Genomic DNA, 21,438 nt, shown 5'->3' with positions numbered 1-21,438 from the left:
TCAAAGATGTGCAATCGCATCAGCATCGTCATCTCAAGGCGACTTCACAATGCAGTCACAGAGGTTGGATGCTTCAATGATCATCTCATGAAGATCGTACTTGTCATGATGAAGCAACGTGTTCACTACTTCTTTGCCTACACGCCCCAGACCAGCTGCACCAACAGTGCCAAGGATGCCTTCTGGTAGCTGCTCGACAAGAAAGTCAAAGAGGTTCACCCCATGGAGTACATCGTCATTGCTGATGACCTTCACAGCCGCGTCAGTGAAACAGTAGACAGCTACAATAGCCATGGCAGCCATGGATTTGGCATCCATAACAGCAGTGGCAAAAGAGTGCTCAACTTTGCTGATACCCAGAACCTCATTGTTGCCAACAGCTGGTTCCAGAGGAGGCCTTTACACCTCACAACCAGCTACAGCGATGGTACATCATCACAAATCATCCACATACATGGCCACGATCTGAAGATGGTCCTCAGTGCCAAAGCGACCCCGTTCAAAACAGTCGCAACTCAACATTGCCCACTCACCGCTAAGCTACACGTTGAGCTGCCAAAACAGCAATGCAAAGAGCGCACTGGAACCACAAACATCATGTGGTGGTGTATACGAAAGAAAGAAACCGAACTCGTCGTACGCATCCAACTGCCCGCCGTAACAACTGTTGAAGAAACGTGGCAGAAGGTGACACGTGCCATTAGCGAGGCTGCACGCGCAATGCTCAGCATGACGAAGCCCGGCAGATGCAGAATTGATTGAGACACCTGGCTCTGGACCAATGACATCAAGGCAACAGGTGCGAGACAAAAAGCGGCTCTACCACAGCTTCCTTGACAGCAAGACGGCTGCCAGTTGGCAGAAGTACCAGGACACTCATCATGAAGCAAAGAAAGCCATGGCCTCCGCGAAAGCCACACACTATGACATCTACAAGAAGCTTGACACATGTGAGGGTGAGTGCAGCATCTAATAATAATAATAATAATAATAATAACTTTATTTCTACCCCGCCTTTCTCCCCGAAGGGACTCAAGGCGGCTTACAACATATTAAAAACAATTTAAAAACAAATAAAAACATATTAACACATACTAAAAACAGCAGTCAGAGTAAAAATAGGTAAAAAGAGCATAGAGCAGCAGCAAGTCATAAAAGAATCAGGCCTGTAAAAAAAATATTAAAAGATGTTAAAAAATGTTAAAAGGCCAAGAACTCAGAAGGCCTGTTTAAACAGAAGGGTCTTCAGGCCTTGCCGAAAGGTCTCAAGAGAGGGAGCCATTCTTAAGTCAAGGGGAAGGGAGTTCCATAGCGTTGGTGCCACTACTGAGAAGGCCCTATTTCTTGCAGCCGTCCCACGTACCTCCCTAGGCGGCGGCACTTGTAAAAAGGCCTTCTCTGATGACCTGAGAGGGCGAGCCGGATTGTACGGGAGCAGGCGATCTCTAAGATACCCTGGTCCAGAGCAGTATAGGGCTTTAAAGGTCAATACCAGCATCTTGAATTGGGCCCGGAAACGAATGGGCAGCCAGTGCAGCCGCTGGAGAAGCGGACTGACAGGGTCGAACCGCCTACCTCCAGTAACCACACGGGCCGCCGCATTCTGCACTAGTTGCAGTTTCCGAACCGTCTTCAAGGGCAGCCCCACATAGAGTGCGTTACAGTAATCTAATCTGGATGTCACCGAGGCATGGATCACCGTGGCCAGGTCTGCACGATTCAAGTACGGCCGCAGCTGGCGCACCAGCCGAAGCTGAGCGAAGGCCCCCCTAGCCACAGCCGCCACCTGGGAATCCAGGAGCAGCTGCGAGTCCAGGTGGACCCCCAAGCTGCGGACCTGCTCCTTCAGAGGGAGTGCAACCCCATTCAGGGCAAGCCGATAGTCCAGCACCTGCATCGAGGATTTCCTAACCAGGAGAGCCTCTGTCTTATCCGGATTTAATTTCAGCTTGTTAGCCCCCATCCAGATCCTCACTGCCTCCAGACAGCGCTCCAGGTCCTCAACCACCACCCTGGAGTCTGGAGGAAAGGAGAGATAGAGCTGGGTGTCATCAGCATATTGATGGCACCCCACTCCAAACCCCCGGATGACCTCTCCCAGCGGTTTCATGTAGATGTTAAATAGCATGGGGGACAGAATTGAGCCCTGTGGCACCCCGCATCTCAAGGGCCAGGGTGTCGAACAGGCATCCCCCAGCACCACCATCTGGGACCGACCCTCCAAGTAGGAGCGGAACCACCGCAAAACAGTGCCTCCAGCTCCCAACTCGGCCAATCGGCCCAGAAGGATACCATGGTCGATGGTATCGAAAGCCGCTGAGAGGTCCAGCAGGACCAACAGGGACGCACTCCCCCTGTCCAGTCCACCGGCGTAGGTCATCCACCAAGGCGACCAAGGCGGTTTCCGTCCCAAAGCCCGGCCTGAAGCCAGATTGAAAAGGATCCAGATAATCCGCTTCATCCAAGACCCTCTGGAGTTGGGATGCCACCACCCGCTCAATTACCTTGCCCAGAAACGGGATGTTGGAGACTGGCCGGTAGTTATCCAACACAGTGGAATCCAGGGAGGGCTTCTTCAGGAGGGGGCGAACCACCGCCCGTTTCAAAGCGAGTGGTAACGTCCCCTCCATCAAGGAAGAGTTGACCACCCTCCCTGTCCACTCAGCCAGCCCACCCCGGGCAGTTCTTATCAACCAAGCTGGGCAAGGGTCGAGCAGGCAGGCAGATGGCCTCACACTCCAAAGGAGTCTGTCCACATCCTCAGGCTGTACAAGCTGAAAAGAATCCCACAACACAGGACAAGCAGTTGCCAAGGGGACATCGTCAGACACTGTCAATGTGGCATCCAAGTTGTGACGAATACGATCGATTTTATCTGCAAAATGTTGCGCAAACACGTCACAGCGGCTGACCGTGTATTCCTCCTGGTCTACTGGGGGGGCCTGATGGAGGAGGCCCCGCACCACACGGAACAGCTCTGCCGGACGGTTGTCAGCAGACGCAATGGTAGCAGAGAAGAACGATCTCTTCGCTGCTACCACCGCCACGGAATAGGCTCTGTAATCTACCAGCTTGCCAAGTCACGACACCACCAAACTAAGGATATTGAGAAGTTTTGTGGCATAAACAGAGGGGGCAGCTGATCAGCGATCAGAAGCAGGCAACTGAATGCTGGCATACACTGAGCGGATCTCTACAGAGGAATTCCTGCACCCGTCAATCCCACAAACAGCCCCCACTCATGGCCCCGTGCAGGCAATTGGGTCTGAAGAAGTCACAGAGGAGTTGAAACAAATGAAGCCGGGCAAGGCAACGGGTCCTGATGACATTGCCGCCAAGCTCTGGAAATCACGCTACTGGAACCCAGTCAATTGGCTCACGCGCTTCTTCAAGATCATCACCAAGCAGAAGACGACTGCCGACTGGCAACGTAGCATGACCATCCCAACCTAGAAGAAGAAAGGCAGCCCTGCTGACTATACAAAACTACCAGCCAATCCACCTCCTCTCTCAGTTCTGTTCTGCCCTGCAGCACTGCTGGACCCCACCACCAGGGTAGCTCACCTGTTCAACCTGCAGAGGTCCTCTCTTCTCCCCTTCCCTGCCAGCAGCTCCTCCCACCACTACAGCAGCACCTTGATCCTCAGCAGGTCTTGGGCGAGGCAGCCACACACCAATCCCAGTGTATCCAGAAGTCTCCAGTAGTCCTCAGAAGTCCATTCACCCATCTGTCCTTTAGTCAGTTAGTCCATCATCAGCAGTTCCAGTAGTCCATCAGGGATTAGTTCCTCAGTTCATTGATCAATCAGTTCAGTTTCCTTCCTTCCTTCCTCAAGCTTTCCTCCTTCTACTACCCACTAAACGCTCCCTCCATCAGGTGCTGCTTTTATCCCTGAGGGCCTCCAAGTGGCTGCAGCTGTGCAGCACACTCACTGTAGTCTGAGGCTCTGGTGTTAACCCCATGCTTGTCTGCCAGAGCAAGGGGTCACTGTTGACACCACACCCTATGTCCTCGTGGGATCTTGCGTATTTCCATTACAAAAAAACAACGGTCATCATGGCCACTTTCCATTACAAAGTGGACACCAGCCACTTTGTCCAGGTTTTGTTTACTCGCGCAATGGTCTTGTGACTCAGGCTGCCATCAGCCGTGATTGTCAAGTCAAAGTATTGGAACATCTCAGCACGTGGCTGGTCAATATCATTTACATGGATTGTCACAAGCTCATTGGGGTCTGTTGTCATGTACTCCATCTTCTTGATGTTGAGGCAGAGGCCAAACAATGTGAGACGGTCCTCCTGGTTGTCGGACGCAAGAAAAACGTCATCTGCATAGAGAAGTGTCCATGGCACCGGCTTTTGCTGATCGTGAGTGATGACGTCCATCAGTGTGATGAACAGCAGCAGAGAGAGTGCCGAGCATTGGTGGATGCCAATGGTAATACAGAAGTCTTTCAACGTTCCATCAACAGCCTGCACATGTCGCTTTGGATCCTGTACAAGAACTTCACCTATCGAACAAGTTCTTCTGGCACTTCCTGGCTACGCAGCGTGTACCAGATGACATTGTGCACTGTGAACACCTTTTCAAGATTGGTGAAGCAATATGCAGTGGCTTTTGATTCTCTCGTGCTTCTCGAGCAGAAGATGGGCAGCATGCACAGCATCTGTCATTCCACAGACACTGACTAAGCCTGCTTGGTTCGTTGTGAGTTGGATGGTGTCATGGATGCGGCAGTCGATGACCCTCAAAGATGTTCAGTGCTGGAAAGCACTGACATAAGGGGTTAGGATTGTGCCCATAGTCATTCAGATATTTAGGCATTAATATCCATTACAAGCCTTTGTGGGTTTCTCATATTAATGCAGTCCTAAATGCATCAAAAATTTCATCCCTTGCAATTTCCCAGTTTTTCTTCAGTCAAGGTAACAGATAACGTCCCGGCTACTTTAGAGGTATTCAAGGCAAAGGTACTTTCACAAGTTTGGCTGTCTGATCTGGCATAAGGCCTTGAATCGATCAACTGAGAGCATACAGTCCTCCTTCCTGTGGAGGATCTTGGGTTTACGGAGATGTGTTCCATACTCTGTGTGTCTTGAAGTGGGTTTTATTCAACTCAAAACGTTGGCTTGGCCGAGATCAGTAAAATTTTGGCTTGTGATCTTTTTCAACTCTGCCCCGTATGGGCTAATGTACCAGCTTCTGACCTGGTACTGCCTGTGGAGGTTGTGGATATACTCACTAAGCTTAAATCAATAGGACTAGACACAGCAAGCTTGGGTATGATTGGTTTAAATGAAACCGATAGGATAGGAAAGATTGCTTGATATTGAGAGTCAAGAGCTATTCTGCATCGCTAACAGAATGCAGAATATTCTTCCTTCTCTATTCGCACATCCCAGTCAGTTTTGGGAAGCCGGCTTCTTTTTTAATCAGTTTCAGTTTCAGTACCTTTATTGGCATACCGTTACAATACATACACACTTACATATACAAGAAAAAAACAAACAAACAAAACTTGAAGAGCTGACTAGAGAACCATAGCATACCAAACTAAAATTAACAATTATAAAACAAGGACTTCAGGGAGTAGGGACACGCTTCAAGTTGGACGCCACTATTTGTGAAATAAATGTAGCTATCTGGCAAATGGTGTTAGGGTCAGTGGAGGCTAATAAAGATTGCAATATAACAGAGACCTCAAAAGAGGAGTTAAGATAGGATTGGAGAACTAAGCATTTTCCCCTAGCCACACTATGGAGCGGGCAATAAAAAAGGAGGTGATCTAATGTTTCTGCAACTTGCTGGGGGCAAGGACAGATTCTTTCCTGAAGAGGAATACCTTGAAATCTACCCCAAAGAACAGCGGATGGAATAGAATTGCAACGGGCCATAGAAAAAGCCCTTCTAATTTTTGGGCACTCCAAAATGTAAAAATAATTGGGAATTTCCCCCACTTTGACCGGTAGGTGATAATATGCTGGTGAACAGGTTTTATTAACAGCAAGTAGGATATTAGAAGTATAGGTATCCAAAAGTCTCCCTTTAATGAGCCGAAATGCCTCATCTTGGGACAAATGGCCAAGGAGGTCAGGCTCAACTCCCAGTTGCTTTATTTTTGTGCTCCAAGGTTTATCTGAGAAATATGGGTCATCAAGGAGGTGATATAGGAGAGTGTTAGGATCAGTATTATAGAGAATTTTTAGCCAAAATTTGGTTGTTCTAATCCATGCCAGTGTTTCGAGATGAATTTGGCCTGATTCAATACAGAGCACCTCATAGGACACACACCGGGGCAGGCCTAGTATACTTCTTAAAAAGGCTGATTGAATCTGCTCCAGTGAGTTATTAAATGCCTTAATCCAAATCAGCACCCCATATAAAACTTGGGCAGAGCACTTCGCATTAAAAGCCTTCAGAGCCGCCGGAATGTACAAACCTCCTTTACTATGAAAGAAACTAATGATGGCTTGCGAAGAGGCTTTAGCAATAGAACGAGCCATATAGCGATGGCGCGTCCATGCTAAATTATGCAAAAATAAAATGCCCAAATATTTAAATGTTTTAACCTGTTCTATAATTTGACCATTGAATCTGCACTCACATGGTCTGCAGGACCTACCGAAGACCATAATTTTTGATTTGACATAATTAATTTGTAACTTGTTGGAGCAGAAAAATTCAATACACTTCCTGATTAAACGTTTTAGTCCCAGACGAGAGCGAGATAAAATAACTGCATCGTCGGCGTAGAGTAGAATTGGTACCTGCAAATCCTTCAATCTGGGGGGATGACCATCAACAGTAGCCAAAGAGGGAGCCAAGTCATTTAAAAAGAGATTAAACAAAGTGGGAGCGAGCACACAGCCTTGCTTCACCCCCTTGTTGGTAGGAAATTCATCAGTACAATTCCCTTCTGCTGTATATCTGACTTGGGCAGATGTGTTAGAATATAGGCCCCGAATAAGAGCGAGCAATTTAGGATCTAGCCCCATATGAGCTAGTTTAGCCCAGAGAGGGTTTCTGTTCACATTATCAAAAGCCCCTTTGAGGTCCAGAAATGCTACAAATAGCTTAGATTTCATTTGAATGGAGTACTTATGTGCTAAATGGTAAAGAGTGAGGGCATGGTCCAAAGTGGATTGCCCCTGCCTAAAGCCAATTTGTTCTATACCCATGATGTTAAAATGGGTAATCCATTGGCTGAGGCGCTGGAGAAGGAGTTTTGCATACAACTTACCAATTACAGAAATTAAACTAATAGGTCTGTAATTGTCCGGCTTACTAGAGTCGCCTTTTTTGAAAATAGGGATCACAATGGCTTTAAGCCAAGCTTTGGGAAATCGGCCAGAGGCATTAATAGATGAAAAGAGCAGGGCCAGAATAGAAGTCCAAAACTATGGGTCTTCTTTAAGCCAAGTGATAGGAATGGCATCAGGCCCTGGAGCCTTGCCTGGCTTTAGGGCTACGATTAGATCAAGAATTTCCTCTTCGGATACATCGGGCCAAGCCTCAAAGTTAGAAAAAGAAATCTCTAAGCCCCCACTACAGGCAGCTGCCGGATCATAGAACAGGTCCAAGAAGTGTTGGCGCCAAGTATAGGTGGAGATTGAATTAAGCTTACCCGTAGCTTCATTGGAGGCTCTAGAAACAATCTCCCAGAATAACTTGTGGTTGTTACTAATTGTAGCTTGGATCAATCTTCCCCAGGACTTTTTAATAAACTCATGTCGCTTATACTGGATCAATTCCTTAAGGGAGGCAATGGCTGTGAAGTAGATTTTTAAATCTTCCTTCAAATTACTAGCTCTAAAATTCCCAAAACACTCCCTGGCATGGGCCTTGGCTCGTTTGCAGTCCTGGTCAAACCATCCTAATTTGTCAATACTGGGCCTGCCTTTGACCTCGGCCATTGGATGAACAATATTTACATAAATATAATTCATTAGAGATTCAAAGGCAGACACTACAGATACTGGCTCTGTTAGAGTCAAAACAAAATCCCTCAGAATCTTACCAATAGTGATTGTATATCAAAAAGAGTGGAATCATTCCATCTTATTTTTGCCTATCGGGTATAGCTTTCCCTAGCGCACGTTGGGGAAACAGTGCGAGGTGAGTCTATGTTAAAAACAGTACATAACGGGAGATGATCGCTCAGTTTAAAATCATCAACTTTAAAAGTGGAAACAAGGGGCAAAAAAGAGGCTGAAATTAAAACATAGTCAATAACACTCATACCTACTGGGGAAATATAAGTAAATTCCGAAGCCCCAGAGAAGTTACACAAACCGTTAAGCCAAATCAAATTAAACTGGAGGCTAAAATTTGCCAGAAAATACCCGGCATCGTTAAAACAAGTGTCTTTAGAACACCTCGCTAAGTGTCCATGAGTAGAAATAAAAGGTTCACAGTCCTCACAAGCCATCTTGTGAAAAATCTCAATATCATCCCCAACTCTTGAGTTAAAATCAGCACCAAGAATTACTGTAGCGTTAGGGGAGATACTGCACGCTGCATTGCATTGTTCTGAGAGGAAGTTCCAAGCTTGCTCCCGCTCCGATCTATTTTGGCATGGGGGTAGATAGACATTGAAAACGAGAAAGGTTCGCTGTTGAACAATCAGTCTGACGATTAGTAAATTGCATAGATTTTCTGATGCCTCCACAAGGGTCGCTGGCAAGAGCGGGTTGATTAGAATTGCCAGACTCGCTTGAGCACGGCCCTTCTTGTTGGGTCTATGAGCTGGTAGATGGAAAGTTTGATAATCATTAAAAAGAATTGGTTCTATTGACCACATTTCTTGCAAGAGAATAATGTCAAAAGATGTTAAATAGGATAGAAATTCCTTATCAGAGCACTTCCATTTCCAACCTGCAATATTCCAGGAGACCAGCTTGACCTGATTGGGTAAATGTGCAGCAACACCAAAACTATGAGGGGAATAACAGTCAGCCAGAAGTTGCCTTAGTCATGGTTGAGAAAGATTAGAAATCAGTGGGGACTTAGCAAGGCAATTAAAAGGTCGGCCAGAATTAGTTATTGCAGAATCAATGCCACTTCCAGCTGAATCTAGCTTCATAGAAAACATTTTAAAGTCGCCTGGCATATCCTTCTGCGCTAAGGAGGTTGAGCGAGGAAGTTGTCTGGGGGGAGAATGATGATGAGTTGCCTTGGGACGGACGTCCAAATCAGGTGTGAGCGAAAAAATTACAGTCGACAAAGGCTGGCACTCGGCAGTCTTCAGGGAAGGGGGACACACACCCTGCTGAGTCTCGAGCTCCCCAGGCGCATTGGTATGCAAATTTCCCCAATCGTTACTAAGATGCGCACTGGTCATTTCTGGTTGTAAATTCAAACCCATAGAATTGGACAGATTGTCAGAAATTGAGTTGGACAAGTGAAGCGAAAATAATGGCCTTTCGACTACATTAGGCGTCAGAGGTTTGGCTAAAGTCGACGAGATTAAGGCTGAGGGAGGGTTATCCCAGGGAAGCATTCTTGGACCAACACAAAAGGAGTGGATCGGGGAGACCGGTTGAGAACAAGAAGAGGACTTCGCATGCTGACACTTCTTAGGCATGGTGCCTGCACCTGCAAGATCCACCACCAATGGGGTTCGGTTGACACCATGCACTGGACTGCGTGGAAGGGTTCTGGGAGAAACATTTGTTCGAGAACCAAGGGGCAGACTCTTATTTGGAGTAAATGGCTTGTGAGATTTAAATTTAAAAAGCGTTTGACTTCCAGACTGTATAAAAGTTCACTGGATGGTTATATTAAAATTCCTAAAACGTGTTCTAGCATTAAAAATAAGATTAGGTACTGCTTCTGAATTAAAAGCCAAATAGAGCCTTTTGGTATAGTTCCTGGAGGGCAAAAAGAAAGATTCCCGGAGTGCAGACAAATCCACTTGTGCCTTCAGCAATTGGGACAGAGCCTTTACCATCCCGGGCTTAGAAGACCACAGAAAAGCATCTCCATATGGAATATTAAGAACCATAGCTGAAGGAGTTAATCTCAAGTGTGTATTGCAACCAGTGGATATTAGGCTTCCCCTCTCCAATTGTATATTGTTGTTAAGCTTTGCTCTTAAAGGGGAAAGTGGCACTGGGAGAGAGCTGGGCTGGCATAGCTGGAGGTTGCTGCCAGTTTGGATTTTATTTTCCAAATGTTGCAATGCCTGTAAAACAGTTTGCAAGTGTCCCTCGAGTTCATCAAACCGTTCGTAGATTGTTCGAAGGGTCTGAGCAGAGATTAAGCAGGCATCTCCCAAGGATTTAATTGCACCACAGAGGGAATGCTGACATCCAAGCTTGCCTGAGCTCCACCTAACAGCACAGAGTCTGTATTCTGGATAAAGTCTTCCTTATCAGGGGCAGATAAACAGACTGCTGATAAATCCAAGGAGGAAGAGCAGAGGGGGGTGACATCTGTAGCCTCCGGCTGTTGTTTGGAATTTGTGGGCAAGACAGGTAATTTTTTCTGTGAAAGAAAGGGCTCAATGGAAGGAGTGATCTTTACCGCATTGTTTGAATTCTTTTTTTTCCTTTTGGCACCCTTCTTATCAGACCCACTCGACACCAGGCTGGTTCTCCGTCTTTTCATTGTGGAGGCTGTTGGCACTGTCGGCTTTTTCTTAGAAGAAGCTATCGGCATTGTGGCCTTCAGGAACTTTACCAAGCTATACATTAGCTCAGAGCTGCTCAATATCACACTAAACTTATAAAAACAAAGAGTATACTATAAAATAACAATAACGGATAGGAAAAAAATAAAAGACGGGAGTAGGAGGATAGAACAAATATTATAAGTTAAAGCCGGAGCACTCCAGTTTCTTTTTTAATCATTTGCAGTGCCTACAGGCTCGCAGAGCATTCTCCCTTGCGAGATGTAATGCATTTCCATCAGCTCTGCTAATGGTCAGGTTTAGTGGCGTTCCCTACTCAGAGAGAAGATGTACCTGTGACAGGAATTGTGTGGAGACTTCAGAACACATATATTTTAATGCCCGCTGTTGCTGTTTTATATTTCCTTTATCTGTTTATATACATTTATAAAGGTATATACACTTATATATACATTTGTTTATATTATATTATTATATATTATATATACATTTGTTGTATATACTGTACATTTATTTATATACATTTATAAATGTATAAAGGTCTTATGTATGTATGTAATTTACGGACCCCCATATCAAGTGATCTGGCTTACACCACTGGGTGAAGGTGTGGACAAAAGTCATGCCACTGCTTTGCAGATGTTAGTGTGGGCTGTGCGGCCCCACTGCACCAGAGGTGGATAGGATTGGGCTGTCTCATGTTAATGTTATTTTATTTTTAATATTCTTAATATTATCAAATAGTAAATTAGTAAATAATTATATAAATAATAATTAGTAATTATATAAATTATATAAATAATAATTAGTAAATTAATAAACAGAAACAAATTCTCCTAGAGTTTGAGAACCGCTGCCCTTTTCCATTCCACACACAGAAGCCTCCTTTCTGCCCCCTGCCTCACTTTCCTCACCATTCCTTCACTCAAGCGCAGAAAAAAATGAAGACACAGCAAAAAAGAATAATAAAAAGTGGATCTAAATACTGAGAGAGAGAAATTAGTGGGGGGGGGGGGAAGAAGGGAAAATGTTCCTTCATGCAGGAGTGGGGAGGGAGTTCCAAACCAAAGTTTTAACCTTCTGGAGGGGAGAAAGGATCGTGCAGACCCCCTCTCCCTTTTTTTCTTGGAGGTAGAAGCCATGTGATCGCTCTGTTGCTGTGCTGACCCATCTGGTTTCACTGCAAACACCTCCCTCTTGGCCCAAGTGTCCAAATGTCCATTCTCCAAACGTCAACTCCGTTGGTACAAGGCAGGCATTGCAGGCTTTGTGAATGGTTGCAGAAAGCAAGGCAAGCTTTCATGGGGTGGGAATTCTGAGAGGATCCCTAATCTGGGTTGTTCCCAGGAGAGCCCTGCAGAACCCTGCAAGCCTCAACCTTTGGAAGGTTGGCTTCAGGGCTTGCTGCAGCACCGGCAAGGTTGGGGTTAGGTCTGCTGTGGGGCCAGAGAGTCTCCAAGAGGCGGATCAAGGGTCTCCATATGTTGGGCCTTTGGATACCCATGCTCTAAGATAGGAACAAAGGTTCTTATATGCTAGTCAATTTCATTCAATTATATAGCAGATGCTATACCACATTCAGCCACTAGATGACACTAAATATCTGCATACTGACGGAACTGCTGGACAACAGACATTGGGGAGCACAAACCTGTTAAGTGATACACACTTGCATTCTTACTATTATTTAATAATATTAAGAATAAAATAAAATTAACATGAGACAGCCTAATCCTATCCACCTCTGGTGCAGTGGGGCCACACAGCCCACACTGATTCTAGTACTGAAACTGACAGACTGGAGGTCTTCTTTGAGGGTAAGGGAACATTTCTCCTCTTACCCCGTGTCGAGCCCCAGCCGGCCGAGTGAGGCTACTTGGATCTGTGCCAGCTAAATTGCTGGCGCATGTGCGAGATGTTCCATGTAGGGCTTTCAGGCCCAGGAAGGGGGTTAGGATAAGGTGGAGATCTCCTTTGCTGACCCTGATCTCTCCTTACTCTGATCCACCCTGTTCTGCCCTCCCCCCATCCTTACACCCCTTCCCACCTCCGTTCCACCACCCCCCACCCCTCTGCAGCATGGAGCAGTTCTTACCTGCTCCAGTGGCGGTAGCTCAGGATTCAGTGCCGGTGGGGCGGCACAGGCCTTCCTGACAGTGCTGCTTACTCTCTGGGTGTTTGGAAAGTGCTTTGTGGAGCTTTTATGACACCCAGAGCCAATGGTACAAAGCAATACGATTGGGCCATTACTCAGCAGAATATATTACATTGCACTTCTTTTCATCAAAATGTAATGAATCAAAAGTCAATCAAAACTGTATCAAGACACATTGCAACAATATTGATTAGTTAGAAGGATCTGACAATACAATTTGCTTGTGTTTTTATATGTTTATAATCAGTATACAGATTTACAAAACAGATAAGGAAGTTGCAAATATTTTAATTACCCGTGGAATAGTTTCATGGTTATTCAAACACTTCCACTGTCTGTCCCAGCTGCTGAAAGGGTGGGCATGGGTTTAAATAAAATAACTTGTTGCCATCATGTCTAGTTATGAGGGATTCACAAAAACAAAATTTGAAGTGCTCCACACCTTCAATAGCCTAAATAGCAGTCAAGCTTTCCACAAAATTAAATTTGATTTGTACATCAGAAGGTGTCAAGCAAGCAATCAAAGCATGCTCCAACTGCACTGTGTGAGAGAGATTATACAGGTTGAATCTCATTATTCAAGAGGGTTTTGTTCCCAGCACTCACATGGATGGTAAAAAACGCACTAAATCAAATCAATTTAAAAAACAGAGTCCCTTTGCTCTGGTGATTTAAAAACAGTCTTGCTGTCCTTTTGTAATGCACACAGAGGCAATCAGGCGCTTAGGCTTCACTAGGAGGCAGCAATCCCTCCCTTCACCAGGAGCTACAGTGAGGGGGAAAGAATGGAAAAGGTGATAATCACTGCCATTAAGCCTTCTTTCACATGCTCAGGAGGAAAGGAGGAGTGAAGCTGGAGAGAGCATGATTGATAGATTGTCAGTGGATTGCCCTCTCCTGCATTAATGAGTCTATTGTTAACAGACCGTTTTCCTTTAATTTAAAGGGTACTTCTCATCAGGTTGAGACAGAAAAATCTGTGATTAGGTTATATCTGTAATCACTTGCACGACTGTCTGTCTACAAAAGTAAAAAGCAGTTTTTTAAACTGTGATTTTAAAGAGATGCATTTTTCCCCTTCTCCAGGGATCAGCACATTCCTTCTCATTTGCAGTGGCCATTTGTGTTGAGTCAAATCTATGTAAAAAACATCCGTACATGATTATAGCGCACGCTCCAAATACACAAGATGGAGCAAAGGACTGGAGCTTTCAAGCAGTGAATTCCTCCAACCAAGTGTTGGGGGAGGTGAGTCATGCTGCTGTTTGTCACTCCCCCAGGAGAGGCAGAGTCAGTCTGGGGGCAGGATTCCCTCCCAAGAGGAGATTCTGTCTACTGCCTGATTTGGAAGAGGCAGTGGCATTCCTGAAGGATCAGAAATGGCCCCCCTTCTCTACCAGAGTACCACATTTTTCCTGCAACAGTTCTTAGTATTAAGAGCATGTAATAATCCCACAATAGACATTCTACCTTGAGAGGAAGTGTAGATATGAGCATTACATGTTCCATGAATAACAACTGACCTCTTATGGGTCAGGGAAAAAGAGTGCTCTGGGAAGACTAAGAGTCACAAAGGTAGCACTGGGGGGTGCGGTCACAAGAGTTCACTACCTTATGGGAATAGAAAAAAGCTTATTGAAAATAGCTACATGCACATTCTACATACACAACAGATTAGTCTACTTAGAAGCAGGAATGTGCACTAATCAACATTCATGTATCAAACCAGTAACTGCTTTCCTATGTAAAGAATATTCTACAGTGGTTACTGATCATTGCCATACAACAGTGGCAAACAAACACTGCCAATTATCTGTTATCAAACCTAATTGCCTGGGGATTGACTTGGGACCTCTCAAGTAGAGTAAGTTCTGTGATTAAAGAAATGTTAGTTCATTACATTAATTTTGTCTTGACTTTGGTGTACTGATTAAAGTCTTACAAATGAGCAAATCCTTCTGTTAAAACTGAGATTAGCTAAAAAAAAGTCAAATCATTAAATTGTTTTAAACAAACCTCCTCCAATTTGTTGTTGCACTTTGACTTCATTGTTTTATATATTTTATATTTTTAGCTCTTGAATTGTAAGCCACCTTGAGCATTTAGTCTAGCATAGGAAAGGTGGGATATAAATATTTTAAATAAATAATAAATAACATAGTTCTGAAGAAAAAAATACACTATGTATTTGTATTTGATAATGTTTGTCACCACAAGCATAACTGCATTTTTGCAGATGTAAGAGGCATTTTTATCGATGTAAAGGAATAACATCTCCTGTAAGATGGCACCTTCTTTTAACCCTTGAATGAAAACGTAAAAATATGTTGCCAACTTGTAGTCAACTAAGGGCCCAATTCTAAACAGTAGCAGCACTGGTGCTGAACACCAGTGCTGGGTGTCACAAACATGCCCATAAGGCACGTCTGTGGCACCCAGAGAGGAGGGGCCACTGGCACTAGCCTCTTGGAAGGCCGGCTGGCCGGTGGTAACTAGGGCAGGGGGAGGAAAGGAGTGGGCGGAATGGGGTGGGGTGAGGAACTGGGGGTGGGGTGGGACCAGCGGAGCTCTGCTCTGCCAGATCCTGAACTCCATGTTGGACTGGAAGGCCTGACACAGAGGCCCTCAAGTGTGCCCGGCAAAATTTTAACTTCTGCACAAATAGGATTCAACCTCCACTCCAGTGCTAGCGCGGTGCCTATATACAATGGGATAGCTAAAGAAAACAACAAGAGTCCTGTTCTGTTTCCCTCACTACGTGCACATACTTATCAACACATATGCAAAAATGGTACCAGGCCATAATGATAAATGTGAGAGATGTGTGCACCTCTCTTATTCTAATTCAGTCCATTCCCTTCCATTCAAGCCACTCACAAGTAGTGAGAATGAATTCCTTGACACCAGGTGCAGCCAGGCCCATACAGCTGGGTATGATGCCTATGTGCACATGCATCCAGAAGGGATGGGGAGAAAGAACAGGACTTTGCAAGCAGGTTTGACACCTAAGGTGAACTGGGCAGAACTCATAATATCATAAATGATTTATATATCTTTCACATGCAAACAAAAATAATGGTCTTAATGTAATCTGTAAGGTACATATTATCTTAACAAAAGCTGTTTTATAACCCCTGTAACAAGATCAGATCCTTTGGGTGCTGGATGGTCTGTGCTGTTGACAGATGCATATACTGGAAACTATCCAAAACCTACAAGAGTCACACAATAATACATTAAAATACATAATACATTAAAATTAAAATAGACTGGAGTATTTTAACCACCAGTCTAGAAATTTAAGACTAAAATTGGAAGGAAACTGCTTTTATTTTGGTTTAAACAAGTATTTATTTATTTTGGTTTAAAGCTGTTTGCTGGCAGCTTTGCCTTAAATCTGTTCATTAACCAGAGGTTCCCAAACTGTGCATTGCAACACTTTGGAGCACTGCAAGGCATTCACTGGGGTCTCATGGGATGCTCACCGCCTGACAGAGACACACTGTGACCCTGCAAACGGCACCACAAGGCTCGGTGCGGCAGGTAGAACTCCCACTCATGATTTTCGTGTACTTAAAAAGCCCTAATAGAGCCTCTTACTGCTGTCTGTAGGATAGCTGCAGGCCTCTGAATCTGGAAGCGAGTGGTGGTGATATCAAACGCATCATTGCCATTTACTTCCAGGTTCCAAGTGCTGGGGAAGGGTGTCACTGGCTGGGTAAGTTTGGGAAGGGCTGCACTAAACAAATTCTTCCAGTGTGCTTGGTTTATCGCCTCCTGATTTTTAAACCAGAAAAATGCCTTTATAGGTACTAACAAGTCATTATTTTAAATATATTACCTATAACCAATGTTGGATATACTTCTGCTATACTACCTAGCCAACAGATTCTTTTTAGAAAACTATCTTATGCTGACAGCAATATTCCTTAGGACATTGTCCAGAGAGCAGAATGGATTTCTCCTTCTTCCTGGATCTACTATTTTGTGAGTGTTTAATGGTTTAATGTAAACTTCTAGTCTTTACCAATTATAAAAGCTAGATAATGCTACATTTTCCTGAAACTGTTGAGCACCTTGATAAACTTGACACAGATTATCTAAGAACATTGTCTTGACTTTGGTGCACTGATTAAAGTCTTACAAATATATGAGCAGACCAATCTGCTAAAACTGAGATTAGCTAAAAAAGTCAAATCATCAAACCGTTTTAAACAAACATTCCCCCAATTACACAGAACACAATTAGGCCATTAGAAATATACTGTACAGCAATGTTTCTCAAACTGTGGGTTGGAACGCACTAGGTGGGTCCCCATTCATTTTAATATTTTATTTTTATTATATTAGACTTGATGTTACCATGGTATGTGACTGCATTTGGGGAGATTACAGACCTTTCCTTTTAACAAGCTACTATGTGTATTATTTTAACAATTATAGTAAATGGGACTTACTTTCCCATTAAGAGGCACTTTTTCAAGTGGGTGCTCCTCTTTTATTTAGCAGGGGGAGAGTAACTGGCCTACCTCACCCCAGCAGTGTCTTCTCTAGTGGCTGTCTGCTGGTGTTCTTTTTGCATCTTTTTAGATTGTGAGCCCTTTTGGGACAGGGAGCCATTAGTTATTTGACTTTTTTCTGTAAACCGCTTTGTGAACTTTTAGTTGAAACACAGTATATAAATACTGTTAATAATAATAATAGTAATAATAATACCTCTGGGTAAGTTTGGGTAGAATTGCAGCCTATGGTTGTTAAAAATCTTCCTGCTTGATAATATCACTTCTGGTCATGACAGCACTTCTGGTGGGTCCTGACAGATTCTCATTCTAAAAAGTGGGTCCTGGTGCTAAATGTGTGAGAACTACTGCTGTATAGCATTCTGACATGATCAACATGGCTGACACACCGACAGTAAGTGTGACTGTTTAAAAAGGTAACCATTAAGCTGCATTAAGAAATTCTTTAAAGAGCAGCACAAAATTTTCAGCAGGCACTAGACTTTAATGGCTTAATATTAAAAGCCATTTATTTGTTTTATATTTACAAATATAAATATTCTTGAATCAAAGTGAGTATTCTGAGAACAAAAAAAGTGGAATTTTAACTTCTAAAATCTAATTGTAAACATAAATACCAAATTAGAAAATGAATAAGGCAGCAACCTGATTAACAAGAAAACAAAATTTGATTCAAGTTTTTTTGGGGGGGAGAAATGGTTTGGCAAATGAAGCACCCAAGTCCTGCATCTGGATAATAAGTAAATGTTGGCAAGTCTACTTTCTCTTGTAAAAGCGGTGTACATCATGGCTAAGGCAACACATGTGTCAATGGGTAATGAGAACAAGTGAATGCTGCTTCAGTGAAAGCTGTACTACGGTCAGCTGGAAAATGGGCCCAAGGCAACAAGTGTTCTTCATACAGAATAAATGAAATACTGTCTCTGTCACTCTGTAGCAGTTTTCGGTTCCTCAGGGCTTTCTCTAGATGACCTGTAAGAAAAAAAAGGCATCTTGAAATATGAACACTTTGATTTTCCCTAATAAAAGGAAAAGCATAAAATATTTGTGAACACCTAGAAAAATAAACTCCCAGAAGAAGATATGCAGAAATGAAAAGTGCAGGATGGGGTGTAATACCGTGTTTCCCCGATAATAAGACCTATCCCGAAAATAAGCCCTCCCCTTACTGTGTAAGATTCCTCTAAAATAAGCCCTCCCCCCAAAATAAGCCCTATTGAGATTGCTACTGTAGTGAAGGTGATCCCCTGCGCTACATGCTACATTACGGTACCCTCTGTATGCACCGTCCCCCCCCCCGGGTGAAACGCACGCCACGCTCCGAGCTGCATCCAATCAGAGCTGCAGCAGTGAGCGCGTCATCCTGTTCTTCCTCAGTGATTTGCTTGCTGGCGCCATTGAGAGCAGTGCCGCGGAGGAGAGCTGAGGCAGGACAACATAAAAACCCGGTATGTAAGCGGGAGTGAGGGGGCATGATGGAGGATAAAAGAAGAACTCAGGAGGCATGATGGAGGATAAAATAAGCACTCAGGGGGCATGATGGAGGATAAAAGAAGAACTCAGGGGGCATGATGGAGGATAAAAGAAGAACTCAGGGGGCATGATGGAGGATAAAATAAGCACTCAGGGGGCATGATGGAGGATAAAAGAAGAACTCAGGGGGCATGATTTGTTCACATCTACCTGTTTATTAAAATTGCTGTCAATGTTCATTAAAATAAGCCCTCCCCTGAAAATAAGCCTTCTGGTGTTTTTCTGTCCAAAAAAAATAATAAGACAGTGTCTTATTATCGGGGAAACACGGTAGTTAAAATTGTCACAGGAAGTCAATGGCGTCACTAGGATTCCTGTCACCCGGTGCGGGCGGCCTGCGCCTCACCCCATGCAGTGGGTGGGGCAACACCCCAGGTGGTGGGCATGGTGATATACCATCGCCCCGCCCCCACTGGTTTTTTGGCTGTACCTTTTGATAGAAATATCTGTGTTCTATGTGGTTTATTTCAATGCATTCTGCATGAAATTACGCACTGATTGATATATAACATGATGGGATTATTCCTCCAAACTCTGATTTTAGTGATTTTGAAAACTTGTAGAGTCACACACACACACACACCCCGTGTCAACTTACTAACACCTTACTGCAGCAGTTCTCAAACTTTTAGCACTGGGACCCACTTTTTAGAATGACAATCTGTCCAGGACCCATTGGAAGTGATGTCATGGCCAGAAGTGACATCATCAAGCAAATTAAAATAATTATAAATAATTAAATTAAAATAAAATAATTAAATAAGGGGGAGGCAGTCCTGTTTCACCAAGTGAATCTACTCTGAATTAAGTCCTATTGTGGTCAATGGGGCTTACTCTCAGGAAAGTGTGGGTGGGATTGCCGCCTGTGAGCCCAATCCTAGTCATGTTTACTCAGAAGTAAGTCCCATAGTGGTCAATGGAGCTTACTCAGTAGCCTGTCTGCAATAACCCCTCCCCCCAAAAAAAAGAATCAGTGAGATTTCCAGCCCTCCCCAGTGCCCAATTTAAAGTTTTTCTATTTCAGGCATATCAAGATAAAGACCTGCCTGGCCTTGCAAGTGCAAAATAGAAAACTTTCCCCTTACCAGTTCAAGCCTCTTTTCTTTGTCTGTTTTAGTGGGGGAGAGAAGAGGCTGCCTTCTGAAGCATTTGTTGTGCTCCAGTTCCATCGGATTGGGACCTTTCTGGTGGCCTCACATTCCCCTTTGCCTGGTCTGACCAAAAGGCAAGGCACATCTGCCTACTCATGAGTAACACAACCATGTGGCTGAGTTTGCTTTCCATAGAGCTCAATAGACTGCAGGAGGAAGGGAGGAACTTCCTTCTCAGGTGTTTTGGGGGCTGCATTCATTGGATCAGGACCATTCTGACGTCCTTGGAGTCCTCTCAGCCTGCCCTTTCCTACGGACTAAGGCAAGTTCATCTACTCGTGAGTAAGCATGGTCATGTGGCTTTGTTTCTGGCTCAACAGACGCAGCTGGGAGGGAGGCAGGGACCTCCTTCTCCCTTTGTGTTTTTGGGGGCTGCACTCAGTGGATCTGGACCACTCTGGTGTCATTGGATTCCTCTCAGCCTGCCCTTTCCGACGGACCATGGCAAGTACGCCTACTCGCGAGTAAACACGCAATATGGCTCATTTTCCATAGGGATCCATGCATTTTTTTCCTTCCAGTTTTTTGGCCATAACTTTTGAACGAAAGGAGCTATTTCCACTCTGTTTTTTGCATTGTGTTCCACTGGACATTCCGCATCCAACAGTATATGGTATGACACGGTAGCTCCTAAAACGACGATGTTAGCATGTCCTTCCCCCAGGGCATGTCACCCCCCGGCATGTCACCCGGTGTGGTCTGCACCCCCCTCAGCCCCCTAGCAACGCCAGTGCAGGAAGTCCACTGTGGGGAGACTCATGAAACACACTAATTGATACTGCTCATGTATCAGTGGCAGCAAAAATAATCCCCATTGCACTCATACTGTAGTTCCCGCATCATCAGGATTGTTAAAAATCTTATATACTGAACTCATAAGCCTAACCTACAGGAGGGCCCCATATCCATGGACCCCATATCCACAGATTGGGTCTGGCCTCTCTACACCCACCTCCTCCAGAGGCGAGGGGAACAAAACTCCCCTCACTTCCAGAGGGTCTTCTGAGCTCAGTAGAGGCTGTGGACAGATGTGGCTTGGCAGTTCAAATCACGTGACATCCAGTTTCACTGAGGAACAGGAAATGACGTTTTAAATGGAAGTCTTCCCCAGGCCAACTAATGCCTCATAAGGCATTAAAAATATCACTTCCAGTTTCTCCGTGAAACCAGAAGTCACAAGATTTGAGCTGTCGAGCATCCACAGCCTCTGCTGAGCTCAGAAGCCTCTCTGGAGACAAGGGGGGCAGCCCCTGAACTGCAAATTCTCAGTCAAACTTGAAGTCGTAAGATTTGAGCTGCCAAGCTCAGTCTGAGCCAGCAGGCGTCCACGGCCTCCGCTGAGCTCAGAAGCCCCTAAACAATGGAACGCCTATGGATAAGGGGACATGCCTGTACTCACAGGTGCTCCTGACTGTAGCACTTGAGATTAATTTGAATTTGTTCTTAAT

The 21,438-nt window shown here is 44.5% G+C and overlaps 1 protein-coding gene and 1 pseudogene across 2 annotated transcripts in view; one reads left to right on the top strand and one right to left on the bottom strand.

The window, feature by feature from the left end:
• The first annotated feature begins 222 nt into the window (after nt 1-222).
• On the top strand, nt 223-4,692 carry LOC136652271 (uncharacterized; annotated as a pseudogene).
• Nucleotides 4,693-17,783: 13,091 nt separating this feature from the next.
• TMEM245 (transmembrane protein 245) overlaps nt 17,784-21,438 on the bottom strand; it is a 71,761-nt gene continuing 68,106 nt past the window's right edge. For both annotated transcript variants that reach the window (XM_066628688.1, XM_066628689.1), the window contains one exon: nt 17,784-18,278. In XM_066628688.1, the coding sequence (XP_066484785.1) occupies nt 18,233-18,278 (46 nt within the window). In that variant the 3' untranslated portion in view covers nt 17,784-18,232. The remainder of the gene's footprint in view (nt 18,279-21,438) is intronic.

Source organism: Tiliqua scincoides, chromosome 5 (genome assembly GCF_035046505.1).
Source record: "Tiliqua scincoides isolate rTilSci1 chromosome 5, rTilSci1.hap2, whole genome shotgun sequence".
Lineage (NCBI taxonomy): Eukaryota > Metazoa > Chordata > Lepidosauria > Squamata > Scincidae > Tiliqua > Tiliqua scincoides.
The sequence above is the reverse complement of the archived record's forward strand: the minus strand, read 5'-3'. Positions and strand labels throughout refer to the sequence as shown.